Consider the following 17,387-nt stretch of genomic DNA (forward strand, 5'->3'; position numbering starts at 1 on the left):
TGGCCCAGGACAGGATCCTAGTAATCTTCCCTCTCCTTCATCTCCCATGTCGTCTCAGTTACCAAATTCTGCTACAAATCTTTCTGATCCACCTCCTTCTCCCCATTTCCAGGCCCTCACTATCCCTGGCCTGGGTTAGGTTACACAGCTGTCCAGCAGGTTTCCTGGATCCTACTCTTGTCCTGTTTCAATCCAACTGCCACTCTGCCTGCCATCACAGAGAGCTTTCTACACCAGAAGTTGTCACTGCTCTAATTATTATTAATCTGTTTTCCAACAACTGGATGAAGCCTAAAGTCCCAAGCAGGACGTCCCAATCTGTTTGTGATTTGGCCTCTGCCCTCTTCTCTCACTTCATCTTTCACCACTCATAACTTCAGCCAAGCCCAAGTTTTGCAGTTCCTCCAATGTCACCTTTGGCTTTGACACTAATGGTTCACTCTTCCTGGAAGTCTCCCCCTTTCCCTGCCCATTGCCTGGCTAAAATTAACTCACCCTTCTAGACTCAGCTTAGGTTGGAACTTTTCCTGGCACCCCTTTTATGTGTTCCTTTGATACTCCCAAGGCATCTTGTGTAGACAAAAGAGTCGTTATTCACCCTGAACTATGTTTGCTCACACATCTGTGTCCCTTGCTAAACTCAGCAGTGGAATGGCAGGGACAGCATCCTATTCAGTGCTCAGTATTAACTATTCATCCAACAAATATTTGAGGACCTACTTTATACCTGATATTGTAGGTACAAGGGATATGGCAGTTAACAAAGCAAAGACACTCCTTGTTAGTAAGTGGGAGGTGACATCATAAATGGACACATAAATAAGAATATGAGTGAAAAGTGCTTTGCAGACAATTAAAGTAAGCCATGTGGTATAAGAGTGACTGGATGGCTACATTAGATGGGGTATGTCAGGAAGTTTCCTCTGGGGAAGTGACATTTAAACTGATAACTGAACGCCAGCAAACCGGTATTGAGAAGAGTACGAAAGATGAAAGAAAAAGTGGCCCATGTGGATGTAAAGCAAGCGTGGGAAGGTAGTGAAGATAGAGTCAGAGAAGACAGGAACCATATTATGTACACTTTGTAGGACAGAATAGAGTTTCGATGTTGTTCCAAGCGTGATGGGGAGTGACATGATCTGATTTACATCTAGGACTGCTATGTTTACACTGCCTAGCGTGTAAACAGACCAGTTTGGAGGAGAGAAAGGTCGGCGGCCTGGATACGGAGGTCGCAGCGGTTTTGGAGACAGTGTAAGGACTGGGGATGTAAGTATGAGTGACAGGGACCTGCCGGCAAGCAGATGCCTTAAGGCTCAGCGCACGTAGAATTTTGGCCCTGGCAGCCGCATCGGTACTGGGGTATAGAGCAGGCGCACGGCGACTCCTACGAGGAAGAGGGTATCGAAAAAGTTGCTTCGGTGTCCCCCTCCACACCCCCCCCCCCTTCCCCGGACTCTGGAGAGAGTTCAGGTCAGGCAGCTGGAAAGAGACACGCCCAGACCCACAGTAGGCTGCCTGCCATCACCGGGACCGGAGAGCGCGGAGACTGCCCGACTGGCGGCGCGCGCGGACCCGAATTCCACGTGCCCCGCGCGGGGGTTTCCGCGTCCTCTGGGCGGGGCCGGAAGAGGAAGTCGGCGCTGCAATAGCGGCCCCAGCAGCAGCGGCGGCCCCTGCCCAGCCAGCCCCGCCGCCCGCGCCCGTCCGTGCCGGCCCCAGAGGCAGCGCCGCGGCGGGACCCGGAGACTGTACCAGCCGAGAAGCGCCGCGACGCCGGGCGCCCAGCAGTCCGATGGGGTCGCAGCGGCCGCTGCCCCTGGCCGCGACCGCCCTGCTCTGGGGCTTCCTGCTCCCGCTGGTAAGGGGGACGGCCGGGCGCTCGGGCCTCCCCGGGGCGGGGCCGGGTCTCCCTGCCCCTTCTCCTCCCCACCCCCGGGCTGCTACCCGGCGTCTCCAGTGCGTGCGCCCTAGCGGCCTGCCCCCCTTCCCATTTCTCCCTTTCCTTCCAGCCGCCCCTTCTTCAGCCTTGTTTCTCCTGCCTTCCTACCCCACCCCCATTCCCGTCCTTTGAAGTCTTCGAAATACCCACCCCAAGAAAGCTCTCTGTGGAACCCCTCTAGCTACTTCGACCTTCGGGGTTGTCTGTAGTTTTTCTCTGTTCCGGGAATTTTAAATTGACCTCTTGAGTTTTATCGTGTAGCCCGTCTTACAGCATCTTGCTCTTTTTTACCCTCTGGAAGAAGAAAAACATTATACGTGCTCCTGGGGTGTTCAGCGGTTCAAAGACTGCACTTTAGTTTAATTGCTCGAATACAGATGATTTTTTTTCTTTTTCTTTTTCTTTTTCTTTTTTTTTCTTTTTTTGGTCTTCCTCCTCTTGTAGTTCCTGCTACGCCTCATTTGATTACCGGGTGGGTGGACGGGGTGTTTGGTGTTTCAGTTTTTATATTTCTTGGAAATTTGACTTAGGGATTTTCAGGTTGGAAACTTCTGGGAGCTTTATCGACACAGAATTGGTGTAGTGTGTGCCTGTCTAGTTCTTTCCATTAGAATATGTAACTTCTCTGATACAGTGTATTTTGCATCCTCTGCTGTTTAAAGAATTACTATTAGTGAATATATTTAATACAAAAGTATCTTTAACATTTATTAAAAAACCAAAATCAGAACTAAAATAGTTAAGTGCCTTTGGTGTATTCATAACTTTGCTAGGCAACGTGAGGAACATGGAAGATAATGTATCTAAAAATTGTCTTTGTGAGGTGGAAGGGAAGTGTAATATAAAAAGAACAATAAAGTGGCGGTGTAGTCTGAAGCTCTGAGGTGTAGTTTGCCATGTATGGTATGTCTAAAAGATAATTCAGGTAGTATGTAAATACACATAAAACTATAACCTAGGTATACAACTTGTCTGAGTGTTTTTGCACTCTTGCAAATTTTCATTTGAGCCACTTCAGCTAATTTTAGGAATATACCTTATATATCACATTCCCACTAATCTTTTGTCAACACTATAATTAATTTAATAATATATCAATTGCTTATAACTCACATTGAAATTCTTATCAAAAGCCCCTGAGCCCTCTCACTAAAAGATGACAGCAGAATTTTTGTGTAATTTCAAGGGCTTAACAAATCTAAAGGTCGTCCCTATTCTAAATTGTAGCTAGCCTACAATCTTTTGAGGGCTGTTGTGGGACGCGGCAACTGTCTTTTCCTCTGCAGATATTTAATGTGCATCTATTATATGCCAGGCTCTGTGCCAGTGACTGCGAATATACTGACAAAATCTTTTTTTTTTTTCATTTTAGAATGTTTATGTAAGATAATTAGAGCTTAAAGAATTTTTACAAGGCTATATTAGGAAACGTAAAAAAAATGTAAGTAATGTTGCAGTGAAAATTTATCGTAAACCAGGACTTGGTATATTTCTTTTCTTCCAGGATTTGGTATCTATGTGGGGAGGACAAGGGAAAGAATTATAGGAGGAAGAAGCAGAGGATAAAGATATGCTAGATATTCAGGCAATAATGTGTAGGAATAAAAATAATTTGGACTTCTATAATCTAATCATCATAATCTCCTCTCCCTGCTCACCCCCAAACAGCAAAATGAGCAAAAAGGCATCCTTTGTTGTATTTTTTTCTACATCTGTTTTTATTTCCTGTTTCTAGTTTTTTTTTTTTTTTTTAATGTTTTTACTTATTTTTGAGACAGAGAGAGGCAGAGCATGAGCAGGGGAGGGGCAGAGAGAGGGGGAGACACAGAATCTGAAGCAGGCTCTAGGCTCTGATCTGTCAGCACAGAGCCCGATGCGGGGCTTGAACTCACGGAGTGTGAGATCATGACCTGAGCTGAAGTCAGACACTCAACCAACTGAGCCACCCAGGTGCCCCTCCTGTTTCTATTTATTTATTTTAATTGCATTTTTACAGCAGGATCAGTCCTTGAAACATGGAGAGAAGCACTCATAACCGCAGAAACAAAACTGATCCTTCACCAAAGATAGTTTTTTTTTTAATGTAATTAATTTATTTATTATTTTACATCCAAGTTAGTTAGCATATAATGCAATAATTTCAGGAGTAGATTTCAGTGATTCATCCCCTATGTATAACACCCAGTGCTCATCCCAACAAGTGTCTTCCTTAATGTCCCTTACCCATTGGGCCCCTACCCCTACCCCTCCAACAACCCTCAGTTTATTCTTTGTATTTAAGAGTCTATTATGTTTGTCCCCCTCCTTGTTTTTATATTATTTTTGCTTCCCTTCCTTTATGTTCATCTGTTTTGTATCTTAAATTCCTCATGTGTGAAGTCATATGATATTTGTCTTTCTCGGGCTAATTTCACCTAGGATGATACCCTCTAGTTTCATCCACATAGTTGCAAATGGCAAGATTTCATTCTTTTTGATTGCTGAGTAATACTCCAATGTGTGTGTATGTGTGTGTGTGTGTGTGTGTGTGTGTATGTGTATGTCTATGTATGTATGTATATCTGTCAATGGACATTTGGGCTCTTTCCATGCTTTGGCTATTGTCAATAGCACTGCTATAAAAATTTGGATGCATGTGCCCCCTGGGTGGCCGAGGTCAAAAAGGTTTTTGCCTGCTGTCTCCTCTAGGATTTTGATGGCTTCCTGTCTTACCTCTAGGTCTTTCATCCATTTTGAGTTTATTTTTGTGTATGGTGTAAGAAAATGGTCCAGGTTCATTTTTCTGCATGTTGCTGTCCAATTTTCCCAACACCATTTGCTGAAGAGACTGTCTTTATTCCATTGGATATTCGCTCTGCTTTGTCAAAGATTAGTTGGCCATACATTTGTGGGTCCATTTCTGGGTTCTCTAGTCTGTTCCGTTGATCTGTGTGTCTGTTTTGTGCCAGTACCATGTTGTCTTGATGATTACAGCTTTGTAATCATCTTGAAGTAGGGATTGTGATGCCTCCAGCTTTGGTTTTCTTTTTTGGATGGCTTCGGCTATTCAGGATGTTTTGCTGGTTCCATACAAATTTTAGGATCATTTGTTCTAGCTCTGTGAAGAATGCTGGTGTTACTTTGATAGAGATTGCATTGAATATATAGATTGCTTTGGGTAGTATCGACATTTTAACAATATTTGTTCTTCCAATCCAGGAGCATGGAATATTTTTCCATTTTTTTGTGTGTCTGCTTCAATTTCATTCATAAGCTTTCTATAGTTTTCAGTGTTGAGATTTTTCATCTCTTTGGTTAGGTTTATTCCTAGGTATTTTATGGTTTTAGGTGCTGTTGTAAATGGGATTGATTCTCCTGATTTCTCTTTCTGTTGCTTCATTATTGGGGGATAGGAATGCAACCGATTTCTGTGCATTGATTTTATAGCCTGCGACTTTCTGAATTCATGGATCAGTTCTAGCAGTTTTTTGGTGAAATCTTTTGGGTTTTCCAAAAAGAGTATCATGTCATCTGTGAAGAGTGAAAGTTTTGACTTCCTCCTTGTCGGTTTGGATGCCTTTTATTACTTTGTGTTGTCTGACTGCTGAGGCTAGGACTTCAGATACTATGTTGAGTAACAGTGGTGAGAGTGGACATCCCTGTCTTGTTCCTGACCTTAGGGCGAAAGCTCTCAGTTTTTCCTCATTGAGGATGATGTTAGCGGTGGGTCTCTCATATTTGGCTTTTATGATCTCGAGGTATGATCCTTCTTGCCCTACTTTCTTGAGTGTTTTTATCAAGAAAGGATGCTCTATTTTGTCAAATGCTTTCTCTGCATCTGTTGAGAGGATCATGTGGGTCTTGTCCTCTTATTGGTGTGATATATCACATTGATTGTTTTCTGGATGTTAAACCAGCCCTGCATCCTAGGTATAAATTCCACTTGGTCGTGGTGAATAATTTTTTTAATATATTGTTGGATCCGGTTGGCTAGTATCTCCTTGAGGATTTTTGCATCCATTGGTGAGATCTTTTTGATATGTAAAGCCTTTTTCAGTGGATTTGTTTTCTTCTTGACCCTTTCTTCCTTTAATTTCCTGAAACAATCTTTCCTTTTCTGAGGAACTCAAATCTGGTATACTTTTCCACAGCAGGAGCACTCTCTCTCCTTTCTGCTTACTTACTGGATACCTACTTCCTTTCCTCCAACACTGTCTGAAGGCTTACAGATTTTTTTTTCTTCTTACCATTTTCTCCCTGAAGCCCTAGTTTATTCTTCCTTAATCTTACAGCTCTAGGTGGCCCCTCTGAGTTCATTTGAATTAATGATGCCAGTTTAATTATTTCATTTCTCTTTTCTGGGCTCTTGCAGCTGGCACTGCTACCAACTTTCCCTTTAGTTATGTAAGAACAGGGCCACTATCCTCATCCACAAGCAGCACAAAATAGCAGCACATAATCTCCAGAATCCACTGCCGCATCCTTGTAGAAAACACAGAGGATTTAGTATTGGAAAGGCCTTTCACCATCATGTAGCCTACCCTCCTCATCTTGTCCTCTTTACATCATTATGACCTCACTGTGTATGTGAAACTCAGGCTTCAGTACATCTGATGTTTTGGTGATTTCTAAACCCATTAAACCTGTTAAGTCTAGAAATGAAGAGTGTGTGGTAGACAGTTAGTTCTCTCTTGGCCTTGCCATGATTCTGTTTCGCAGTCATGCTTCCCCAGCCCAAGCCCCATCCCTAGCCACAACTATTAGGCCTTTATTTCACAGTGTTTGGACTCAGTCACAGAGTTATGTTTCAAAGAAAATCAGAAAAGTTTAGCCTGGATCTGTTTTCTAAAATTGCTTCAGAGTTCTCTGAAGAATCCTGAATCCTTTCCATGTTTTTACAAAAGTTCTGTTCATTTTTTCATTACTTCAGAGAATTTGAAGTGTTACATAGCTACATCTTGAACCTATTACAGTGAAGTGATAATCAGGATCCCCAGCAGAGAAATCTCTTGCTGAAATCTGCATTCCTTTGGTATACTACACCAAGTCAAAGAATCTTCTTTAATTCTTTCTTTTCTGCCCTCTTCTCTCATGCTCCTGAGGAAAGGAAGTATGTTCTGCTACCCAAGCTATCAGAGACATGCTGAGCTGTTATGTTGTAGACTGAGTTGTATCCCTTCTCCACCACTCCCAAAACATATGTTGAAGCCCTGACCCCCCAGTGTGATGGTATTTGGAAATGGGCCTCTGGGAGATAAGTAGGTTTAGATGAAGTCAGAGGGTAGATCCCTTGTGAAGGATTGGTGCCTTGTAAGTAAAAGACAACCAAGAGCTTGTTCTCTCTCTCTCCCCTAATACTCACCCCCCAACACACACACACACCATGTGATGACATAGCGAAAAAGTATCTGTCTACAAGCCAAAAAGAAAGCTCTTACCAGAAACCAACCATGCTGGCACCTTTACCTTGAACTTCTAGTATCTAGAACTGTGAGAAAAATAAATTTCTGTTCAAGGTACCAACTCTGGTATTTTGTTATAGCAGCCCAAGCTAAGACAGATTTGGGTACCAGGAGTGGGGTACTTCACTAATACCTAAACCTGTGTCAGCAGCTTTGTAACAGGGTAGAGGCTAGAAGAGGTTTGAGATGCTTGCTAGAAATAGGACAATTTGGTAGAGTTTCAAAAATGAGGAATATGGTGTTAGAAACTGGAGGAAATGCAATCCTTGTTATAAAATGGCAAAGAACTTTGAACTATGTTGTGGTGTTTCGTAGAAGGAAGAATTGTGAGCAGTGCAGTTAGATATTTAGCTGAGGAGATTTCTAATCAAAGTGTTAATGGAGCAGTGTGATTCCTCCTGACTGCTTATAGTAAAATGCAAATGGAGAGAGAAGAATTAAAGAAGGAATTGTTAAGGAAAAAATAACTAGAATTTGAAGATTTGGAAAATTTCTCAGCCCATCCATATTGCAAAAAATGAAACTTGTTCTGCAAAGAATACTGTGTGGCTAGAAAACCATCTGATAAAGAGTTTCAGGATTTTTGAGCAAACATACTGCCAGTTTGAACTAAATACAGACTTTGGACAAAATGAAGAAAGGCTGTTGGACTTCTTGGATTTGACAAAATGGGATGATAGAGCTCTGTGGTTGTGAACGTGGATTGTTCTTCAAGAAGGAGAAATGACCCCAAAGGCAATTCAGATACCATCAGGCCACTGCCTCAGTCTCAACAGGCCTTATGGCTTCTTTTGGAAGCTTTGGGGACCAGACTCCACAGGGCCCTGGAGGTGATGCTGCCACCCCAGTGGGCCTGGAAGGTGGGACATTGAGCCAGAAAGGATTATTCGTGAGCCTTAAAACCTAATGGAATTTGTCTTGCTAGGTTTTGGACTTGCTTGAGTCCTGTCACCACTTTCTTCCTTCTGATTTCTCCCTTTTGGAATGCTAATGTCTACATTATGTTTTAGAAGCATATAACTTGGGGCGCCTGGGTGGCTCAGTCAGTTGAGCCACCGACTTCGGCTCAGGTCATGATCTCACGGTTTGTGAGTTTGAGCCCCATGTCAGGCTCTGTGCTGACAGCTCAGAGTCTGGAACCTGCTTCAGATTCTGTGTGTGCCTCTCTCTCTTTGCCCCTCCCCCACTCATGCTCTCTCTCTGTCTCAGAAATAAATAAACATTAAAAAAAAAAAGAAGCACATAACTTGTCTGGTTCCATAGCTGGAGAGGAATGTTGCCTTAGAATGAACTGTATCTTAATTTTCACCCATATTTGACTTAAATGATATTAGATGAAACTTCGGACTATAGAGTTGATGCTGGAATGAGTTAAGACTTTGGGGGCTGTTGGGATGAAATGAGTATTTTTTTGCCTGTAAGAAGGAAATGAATTTGGTGGCCCTGAGGCAAAATGCTGTGGACTGGATTTTGTGCCCCAGATTCTTATGTTGAAGCCCTGACCCCCCAGTGTGATGATATTTGGAGATGGGGCCTTTGGGGGATAATTAAGTTTAGATGAGGTATCAGTGTAGGGCCCTTATGATGGGATTGTTGCCTTGCTGTCTTTCCCAGCCATGTAAAGACACAGTGAGAAGGCAGCCATCTACAAGCTAGGAAATGAGCCCTTCATCAGCTATGAAATCAGCTATGCTGGCACCTTGATCTTGAACTTCTAGGTTCCAGACTGTGAGAAAATAAATTTCTGTTATTTCAGCCACCCAGTCTGTGGTATTTTGTTATGGTAGCCCGATATTAGACATTCTTTTCTTTTAGATTCTTCACAACTTTTTTTTTTTTTTGCCTTCTTTCCTCTGAGCTATCTCTGAGGATTCTGCATCCCACTCTACTTTCTAAGTCACTGATGGCTGTGAAAATGTAACATCTACACATGCATCTCCTCTCAAAATAATCCTGAGAAGGTTCAGGAAGGTATGACTTGTCCTAGTTCATACAGAAGGGCCTGAAAAAGACAAATAGAACCCAGGATTTCTAGACATTCCTTGATATTTTTCCACTAAGTTGGTCATTAATGTTTTCTTGTAAATCAAAAATACATCAGAAGACTAATCAGATAAATTTGTAAATTTATTCATAAGAAAGGGCTTAAAGATAGAAGTCATATTTATTATATATTTGATCGCCTTTTTGGTTAAAAATCACCTGAGATTGGGTCCCTTTACAAAACTCTAGACCATAAAGTCTCCAGGTGCAGACCCTTATCCCCAGATACTAAAGTTTTGTTAAAAATTTTTGTTTTTAGGTCAGAATTTGCCAAATATTACTATGCACTATGGCCTTAGATCAACTTTTTATGCACTTATATTACCTGCCTGGCCTTGTAGTTACTTGAATTTGTGAATTCTAGTGTAAATCATAAATTTTGTAACAGTTGAGTTATATCACTAGGTACTAAGATTACTTAGGGAAAACCAAGCAGAAGGATAGATCTAGGTAACAAGTAAAATATAATCCACATGAAGGAGAAACTCTACTGGACTCATTCTCTGCTGTCTCCCCTAGCATCTCATAGACTACAAAGTATCAAATAAATGAATGTCTCCCATACCTAATACCTCTTCCCCTAAACATTACATATCCCCAGATTCTCTGAGTGCAAGGAATGATGCTGGCTCTACTTTTCCCATGGCCCATAGACTCCTCTGAGTTCCTGTGAATACCTATTTAATGTCCTAGCACCCACTGAGCCACTAAATAAGTAGTTAAGATTACGCTTAATCTTTATGGGTATGGGTCTAGTCACTTCCAGTGTATCATTTCCTTAAACTTTGAATCCTGGAAGTAGGAATGGAAACAATGTAGGTTGTTGATTATATAACTTAACAGGGAGAAAACAGGCATAGAAAATATATAATAGTGAATGATCAGAAAGTTATTTAGGCCTAACTTTGGAGTGTGTCATTCAAGACACACAACCTCAACTCTATCTTTCCTGTAGAGACCCCTTTCAGCTCTTTTATTGTATTGCTATTAACTGTGTAACTGTGTAAAGAGAAAGATGTTTATAAAGAAAGGGATACCTGCTACATTGCAGTGATTTAAGGGTGATAGGTGACTGTTGCTCCTATTGCATTTACCGTTCAGTGATTACATTGCAAGTTTATATCTTCTGGTTTAGGAATGTAGCTTTGTTTTTTTTTTTAATTACTCATTTTCATTATAGATAAATTCTATTTATTAACAAAATTTGCTCCCAAGCCTCCCCAGTTCTTGTATTTGGTGTCTAAAAATACCGAAATAATTTAATTTGTAGATTTTATGTAGGAAGATTGCCAGGGGGTTAATTGGAGAGAGAATTACAGTTACATTCACACACTGCCCCTTGAAACTGAAGGGTTGCGTATATCTAATGGATAACAATACAAATAACATGAACCTGGTTTAATTGACAGATGTAGAAAGGGATGGGGAAGCTGGGACCCAGTGATGCATATATTGAAGAGTTTTGAAGGAACTCTTGGGTGAGATGGGGGAGCTACTGGCCAAAATATGAACATTGGCTATACCAGCAGACTGCAGGTACAGTGTGACTCACCTCTTGAGAAAATTCCTAGGAGGATCTCAGTAATGTCTGGAAGACTTGTGAGTTTCACTGCTATTCATGATGAAGTATATAACCATGTACTCTGTGGACCAGTATCAGAGCATCACCTGGAAGCTTGTTCAAAATGCATGATCACAAGCTCCACCTAAGAGCTGTTGGATCAGAATCTGCATTTTAATAAGAACATTAAAGTTTAAGGGGTGCCTGGGTGGCTCAGTCAGTTAAGAGTCCAACTTCTATTCAGGTCATGATCTCACAGCTCTAGAATTTGAGCCCCGTGTTGGGCTCTGTGCTGACAGCTCAGAGCCTGGAGCCGACTTGAGATGGATTCTGTGTCCCCGTCTTTCTCTGCCTCTGCCCTTCTCATGCTCTCTGTCTCTCTCTCTCAAAAATAAATAAACATTAAAAAATTTTTTTTAAAAAGTCAGTTGTTTGAGCGGCTGACTTCGGCTCAGGTCATGATCTCACAGTTTGTGAGTTTGAGCCCCGCAATGGGCTCTGTGCTGACAGCTTAGAGCCTGGAGCCTGCTTCAGATTCTGTGTCTCCCTTTCTCTCTGCCCCTTCCCCACTCATGCTGTCTGTTTCTCTCTCAAAAATAAGTAAACATTAAAAAAAAAGTTTTCAAAAAAAGAATATTAAAGTTCAAGAAGCACTGATCTATAATAAAGGGAAAGAAATTGCTGCACAGAATACTGAGCATAATCTCCAGGAAAAAAGAACCATGCTTGACAAATATGTTGAGGCTTTTTAAGGGAATTAAATATACACATGGGAAAGGTTAACATTGTATTATTCAGAGCTATACTTGATCAGGTGACAATGGGCCAAGGTACAGAGCTCTGGCAGACCCAAAGAATGACATGTATATAGGGTAGGTGGTAGTATGTTAGATAAATTTTTAGCTAGAATTGTTCTTTTCCAAAGGAATATGTGAAGACTTAAGTTTCAAAAATAGATCCAATACTAGAAGATATCTTTTGAAGAAGAAAGAAAGGTGGAAGACAAATAAAACCTGGGAACCAGGGTCGAAGAAGAATCCTTGAACCGCACTATTAGCTTGGACAGGAGTAGAGCAGGCCTGTTCTCAGTAGGTTAATACTAGGCTGGTGAGTCAGCATCAGGAGGCTGTTGGAACAGAGGCTAGGAATTCAAATGCCCGTGGTTGGAACTACCTAGAGACTAGAATGTAAAGCATGGATGTACTCCAATGTACTCCCAAGAGACAGGGACGTGAAGGTCAGTGTGAGACTGACTCGCTGTAAGTATACTGATGAAATAAAAGCTCCTGTACATGTCCCTTTGTTTAATGTCTGATTGGTCTCAGAAAATGGGGATCTAATACATGTGCAAGGATGTGAGTATAGTATATACATCATTGTAGTTGTTCTTTTTTAGACCTTTGGTAATCATTTGACACTTGTCATAGCAAAAGCTATTTAAGCAAAAGAATAGGTAACTGTAACATCAAGATAGACTTAAACATCACTAGTTTTTGGTTTGAAAAGATGATAGTGAATATGCTTGAAGTCAGGTGTTCTGGATAAAGTAATAGGAACTGTTCGTGAGCAACAGAGAATCCCATGAAGTTTTATTGGAGACAAATTTGAGTCCAAAAAGGGACCACTAGTTCATACCATGGGCTAGTAAACTTACTTACCTTGTGGTAAGGATCAAGTAGGATGTGAATATAGAGCGACAGTGGTATAAAATAGATGATTTGATTGTCCTGAAGAAAGCTTGAGTCCACACCCACTACTTGTAGGAACTTATGTGAAGAGGGAAGATACAGGCCAAACAGTAAGAAGTTGTCGTAGGAAAAGGAATTCCATGAAGCCCAGAGCCCCAGAACTGGGGTTATTTGGAAGACTATAAGGAAATGACGTAGAGTTTCAGATACTTAGAATGTGGGAGGAACTAATGGGGAATTAGAGGAGCTTGAGTGGTGGTAGAAGACCCATACCAGTATCACAGAAGAGGGAGTTAACAGCTAATGCGGGCATCCCGGTGACCAGTGTTAAAGCTGGAGAGTGATAGTTGGGCACCAAGAGGTGCTTGGGGATGTAACTGCATGAGGGAACCTGAAGTGGTAGCAGAGAAGACTGCTGGTCTGGGTGTTGGAGAGCCCAGTTCTAATCTTGGCCCCCGAGACCACTTCGCTTTGGTCGTTGGGGACCTGTTTAAGCCACGAAATGAAGACACTAGAATATTTTGTCTAAATCCCTTCAAGCTCTTGATACTCAGCTTTTTACTAAGAGAATGTTTTCATTACTGATTGAAAATGCAAATACAGCGCTCACTTCAGCAGCACATACACTAAAGTTGGGACGTTGCAGAGAAGATTAGCACAGCCCCTGCACAAGGATGACATGCAAATTCGTCCACACTTTTTTGCACTATGTGCTAACTAACTTGAATGTAAATTTTAAAAACAAATTTAAAAAAAAACTGTAAGAGGGAGGTAGAAGAGAGTCAGGGAGATGTGACTATAGAAGAACAATCAGAGAGAACAAAATTGCTGGCTTTGAAGACAGAGAAAAGGAGCCATGATCCAACTGACTTGGGCAGTCTTTAGAAGCTGGAAAAAGTAAGGAAAGGAATTTGTCCCTAGGAGCCCCAGGAAGGAATGCAGCTCTGTCAATACTCAGATTTTAGCCCAATGAGATCTGTGTGCAACTTGTAACCTTCAGAATTGTAAGATAATTTCTGAAAAAAAAAATGCAAGCATAATTTTTAAAGGTTGAATGAATAAAGTCATAGAAGGCCAGACCACAGTTGATGACAAAGGAAAATTCAGTGTTTAGCACCATGTCTGTAACTTGGAAGATGTGAAGGAAGGTATTCTGCCCTTACACCGTAGGGTCTTTGTCAAGTGATCTAACACCAGTAGCATGTGGGTGGACCACAAGTCTCACCTAATTAGGTGTTTGTAATGCTTAAGGGGATACTGAGTTTCAAGCCTTTTCTTTATGCTTCCCTACTAATTGACTGACAGTAATGTGGTTTCCACTACTCTGTTCTCTTAGAGCCTTGCTACTCAAGGTGTGGTCCATATACCAGCAGCATCAGCATCACCTGGAAGCTTGTTAAAAATGCAGAACTCACACTCCACCCAGACCTACTGAATCAAAATCTGCCATTTAATATGATTGCTAAGTGATATGTATGTATAATAAATCTTAAGCACTGCTCCTGTAGCTATGGTTCTCAAACTTTTACGAGTAACAGAATCTCCAGAAGGGCTTGTAAAAATAAACTGCCTGGGGGTTTCTGATTCAGTAGATCTGGAATAGGGCCCAAGAATTTACATCTTTAACACCATAGGAACACTAAAGCTTTTATTAGAGACTCTGACTAATCACATTATGTTTTTGCTTATCTGTTTCAGGTTTGTTTTCAATCTTCCTGGTAAGACTGTAATTTCTTGTGTAGTGTTCCTCTGGAGAAGGACAGCTTTATTGAGCTATAATTCACATACTGTGCAGTTCACCTATTTGAAGTGTACAATGCAGTGGCTTTTAGTGTATTCACAGATATGTGCAGTCATTAATACTGTCCATTTTAAAACATTTACATCACCTCAGAAAGAAACCAAATAGGTGGAACACACAGGATGTTTAGGGCAGTGAAACTATTCCATATTGCATAGGATACTGTAATGGTGGATAAATAGCATACATTTGTCAAAATGTATAGAATGTACAACACCAAGAGTAAATCCTAAATGTAAACTATGGACTGTGGATGGTAATGATGTGTCATTGTATGTTTATTTATTGTAACAAATGTACCCCTCTGGTGCAGATGTTGATAATGGGAGGCTGTACATGTGTGTGGCATGGGTATGTGGGTACTCTGTACTCCTGCACAGTTTTGCTGTGACCCTAAAGCTGATCTAAAAAATCTTTTTGAAAAAGAAAGGAACCCCATTTCCTTTAGCTATCACCTCTTATCCCCACTTCCCACCAAACCCTAAGCGACCATTAGTCATCTCATGTTTCTTCTCCATGATACAAGTACTTGGCAAAGTGCTAGATGTGTTATTAATGCTAATAGTTACCATTTACTAAGAGCTTAATGTGCAAATAATTGCATCATCCAACTTAATCTTCATGACAACTCTATGTTAAAGTTGAGAATGTTGAAGCTTAAAACAGGTTAAATGACAGCCACCCAAAGAGCCACTGGGTGGCTCAGTGGTTGGGTGACTGACCCTTGATTTTGTTTCAGGTCATGATTTCATGGTTGGTGGGATCAGGCCCTGCATGGGGCTCTGTGCTGACAGTGCAGAGCCTGCTTGAGATTCTCCCTCTCTCTCTGCCCCTCCCCTGCTTTCACTCTCTCACACACCCAATAAATAAGCAAACAAACAAAATTCCAAAATGCCATGTATGTAGAAAAATATTTCTGTAACTGATGACAGAAATTACTGCCTGTGTTTTCTTCTGGTTTTATTGTTTCAGGTCTCACATATAGGTCTTTAATCATTCTGAGTTTATGTTTGTGTATGGTATAAGAAAGTGGTCTGGGGGTGCCTGGCTGGCGCAGTCGGAAGAGCATGTAACTCATGATCTCAGGGTCATGAGTTCAACTCCCATGTAGGGTATAGAGATTACTTAAATAAACAGGTATTTGTTAAAGAAAGAAAGAAAGATGGCCAGTTTCATTCTTTTGCATGTAGTTGCCCATTTGTTGTTGTCCATGTAATCCCAGCACCATTTGTTGAAGAGACTATCTTTTCCCCATTGTATGTTCTTGCCTCCTTTATCATAGATTAATTGACCATATACACGTGGGCTTATTTCTGTGCTCTCTATAATACATCTGTAGGATATGAATCAGGATTCTATGTATTAAAATTTTTTATAGATACTACCAGTTGTCTATTTAAAGGCTGCACCACTTCAGCTTTGTGCATAATTAGAACCCAAATCTTTATCTAAATACCATTCTTCTCCACAAGGAGCTTAGTAGTATGACTGGTTTGGGACCTGTGGCAGGTAAAGAATAAAGTCAGCCTAGGACATCTTGTGCCAAAAAATAAGGAAGTCCTCAAAGACTAGTGGGGTCTTGTCAAAGGATACAAAGAGCCAGCTGCAAGAGGCCCTGATGACCAAATTTGGGACAATTTGAACATCAAACAAATGCTTCTATTACATTAAATTTTTAAAAATCAGTGAACCTCTAGTGATACCAAGCAAAAGGTAGTAGAAGGAGAGAGTAAAGCTCTTTTTTAAAGAATACTAGCTAATAAATGCAGAAGGAATTACAGTATTAAAAAACAATGACCATTTCTCAACCCCCAATGTAATATGTAAAATTAAATTCAAGCATGGATCATCATGGAGGCTAAAACTAGGTGAGAGGTTGTTGAACTGTTTACATGGTGCTGCAGATTACTTTCTAACCAGTCACAAAGAGAAAGAAATTCATAACTTTATACTAGAGAAATCCTGCAGTTACTACATTAATCAAATAATCAAACTCAACATCACTAATCCAGGACATCCTAGGACATCATGTGCTGTTTTGTTGGATTCATTAAAAAGTACCCAATTCAGTGCCCCTTGGTGGCTCAGTCACTTAAACATTCAACTTCAGCTCAGGTCATGATCTGACAGTTTGTGAGTTCAAGCCCTGTGTCAGGCTCTGTGCTGACAGCTTGGGGCCTGGAGCCTGCTTCGAGTTCTATGTCTCCCTCTCTTCTGCCCCTTCCCTGCTCACACTGCGTCTCTTTCTCTCTCAAAAATGAATAAACATTAAAAAAAATTTTTTTAAAAAGAAGTACCCAAGTCACTTACAAATTCTTTTAAAAAAATGTTTAACCCAAACTTAATCATCCCTCACGATTATCTGCAGGATTACTCTCTATAGTTAGAATTGATTATTCTGCTGTATAACTTATGTAAGTTATGTTAGTGACTTCTCTAAGTCTCAGAGTCCTCACTAGTAAAACAGTAATAGTAGATCAGATATGTGTGCAAAAACCTAAATATACTGTTTAGTTTGTATAGTAGGTAACCTACAAATAGTTTAGTGTATAGTAAGAATTTAGGATATTGGTTCACCTCTGCTGTCGAATAAATCCATTCATGACCAACATGGAAACAGCTGAATGAAAACAACATTTCTTTTTTCCACAAATAATTTCCTTGTCTTCATTATTCCGTGTAATGTGATAGTATGTTTTATAAATTCCCTACACTTGCTTAGATCCATAAGCTAATGAAGTCCCAAATATGCCAGAAGTCCTTCTAATCCCAAATGTTCAGAGGAGATTTTAGGTAAGAGAGCATGGATTAGAGTTTTTTTGTACTGTATAAATTTAGATTGACCTGTGACAAAATTACCAATTTTATACAAAAATGGTCAAATAGCAATTTTATGTAGCTCAGCCTAATG

At 40.8% G+C, this 17,387-nt stretch overlaps 1 protein-coding gene and 1 pseudogene across 2 annotated transcripts in view; both read left to right on the top strand.

Annotated features, from left to right (window-relative positions):
• Positions 1-1,513: 1,513 nt before the first annotated feature.
• The window catches only part of SPPL2A (signal peptide peptidase like 2A), a 52,310-nt gene continuing 36,436 nt past the window's right edge, over positions 1,514-17,387 (top strand). Inside the window, exon 1 of one of the 2 annotated variants that reach the window (XM_043555434.1) lies at positions 1,514-1,861. In XM_043555434.1, coding sequence (XP_043411369.1) covers positions 1,796-1,861 — 66 coding nt within the window. In that variant the 5' untranslated portion in view covers positions 1,514-1,795. The remainder of the gene's footprint in view (positions 1,862-17,387) is intronic. The other variant, XM_043555433.1, reaches the window with a different exon arrangement.
• On the top strand, positions 13,278-13,378 carry LOC122469709 (annotated as a pseudogene).

Source organism: Prionailurus bengalensis, chromosome B3 (genome assembly GCF_016509475.1).
Source record: "Prionailurus bengalensis isolate Pbe53 chromosome B3, Fcat_Pben_1.1_paternal_pri, whole genome shotgun sequence".
Taxonomy (NCBI): Eukaryota; Metazoa; Chordata; class Mammalia; order Carnivora; family Felidae; genus Prionailurus; species Prionailurus bengalensis.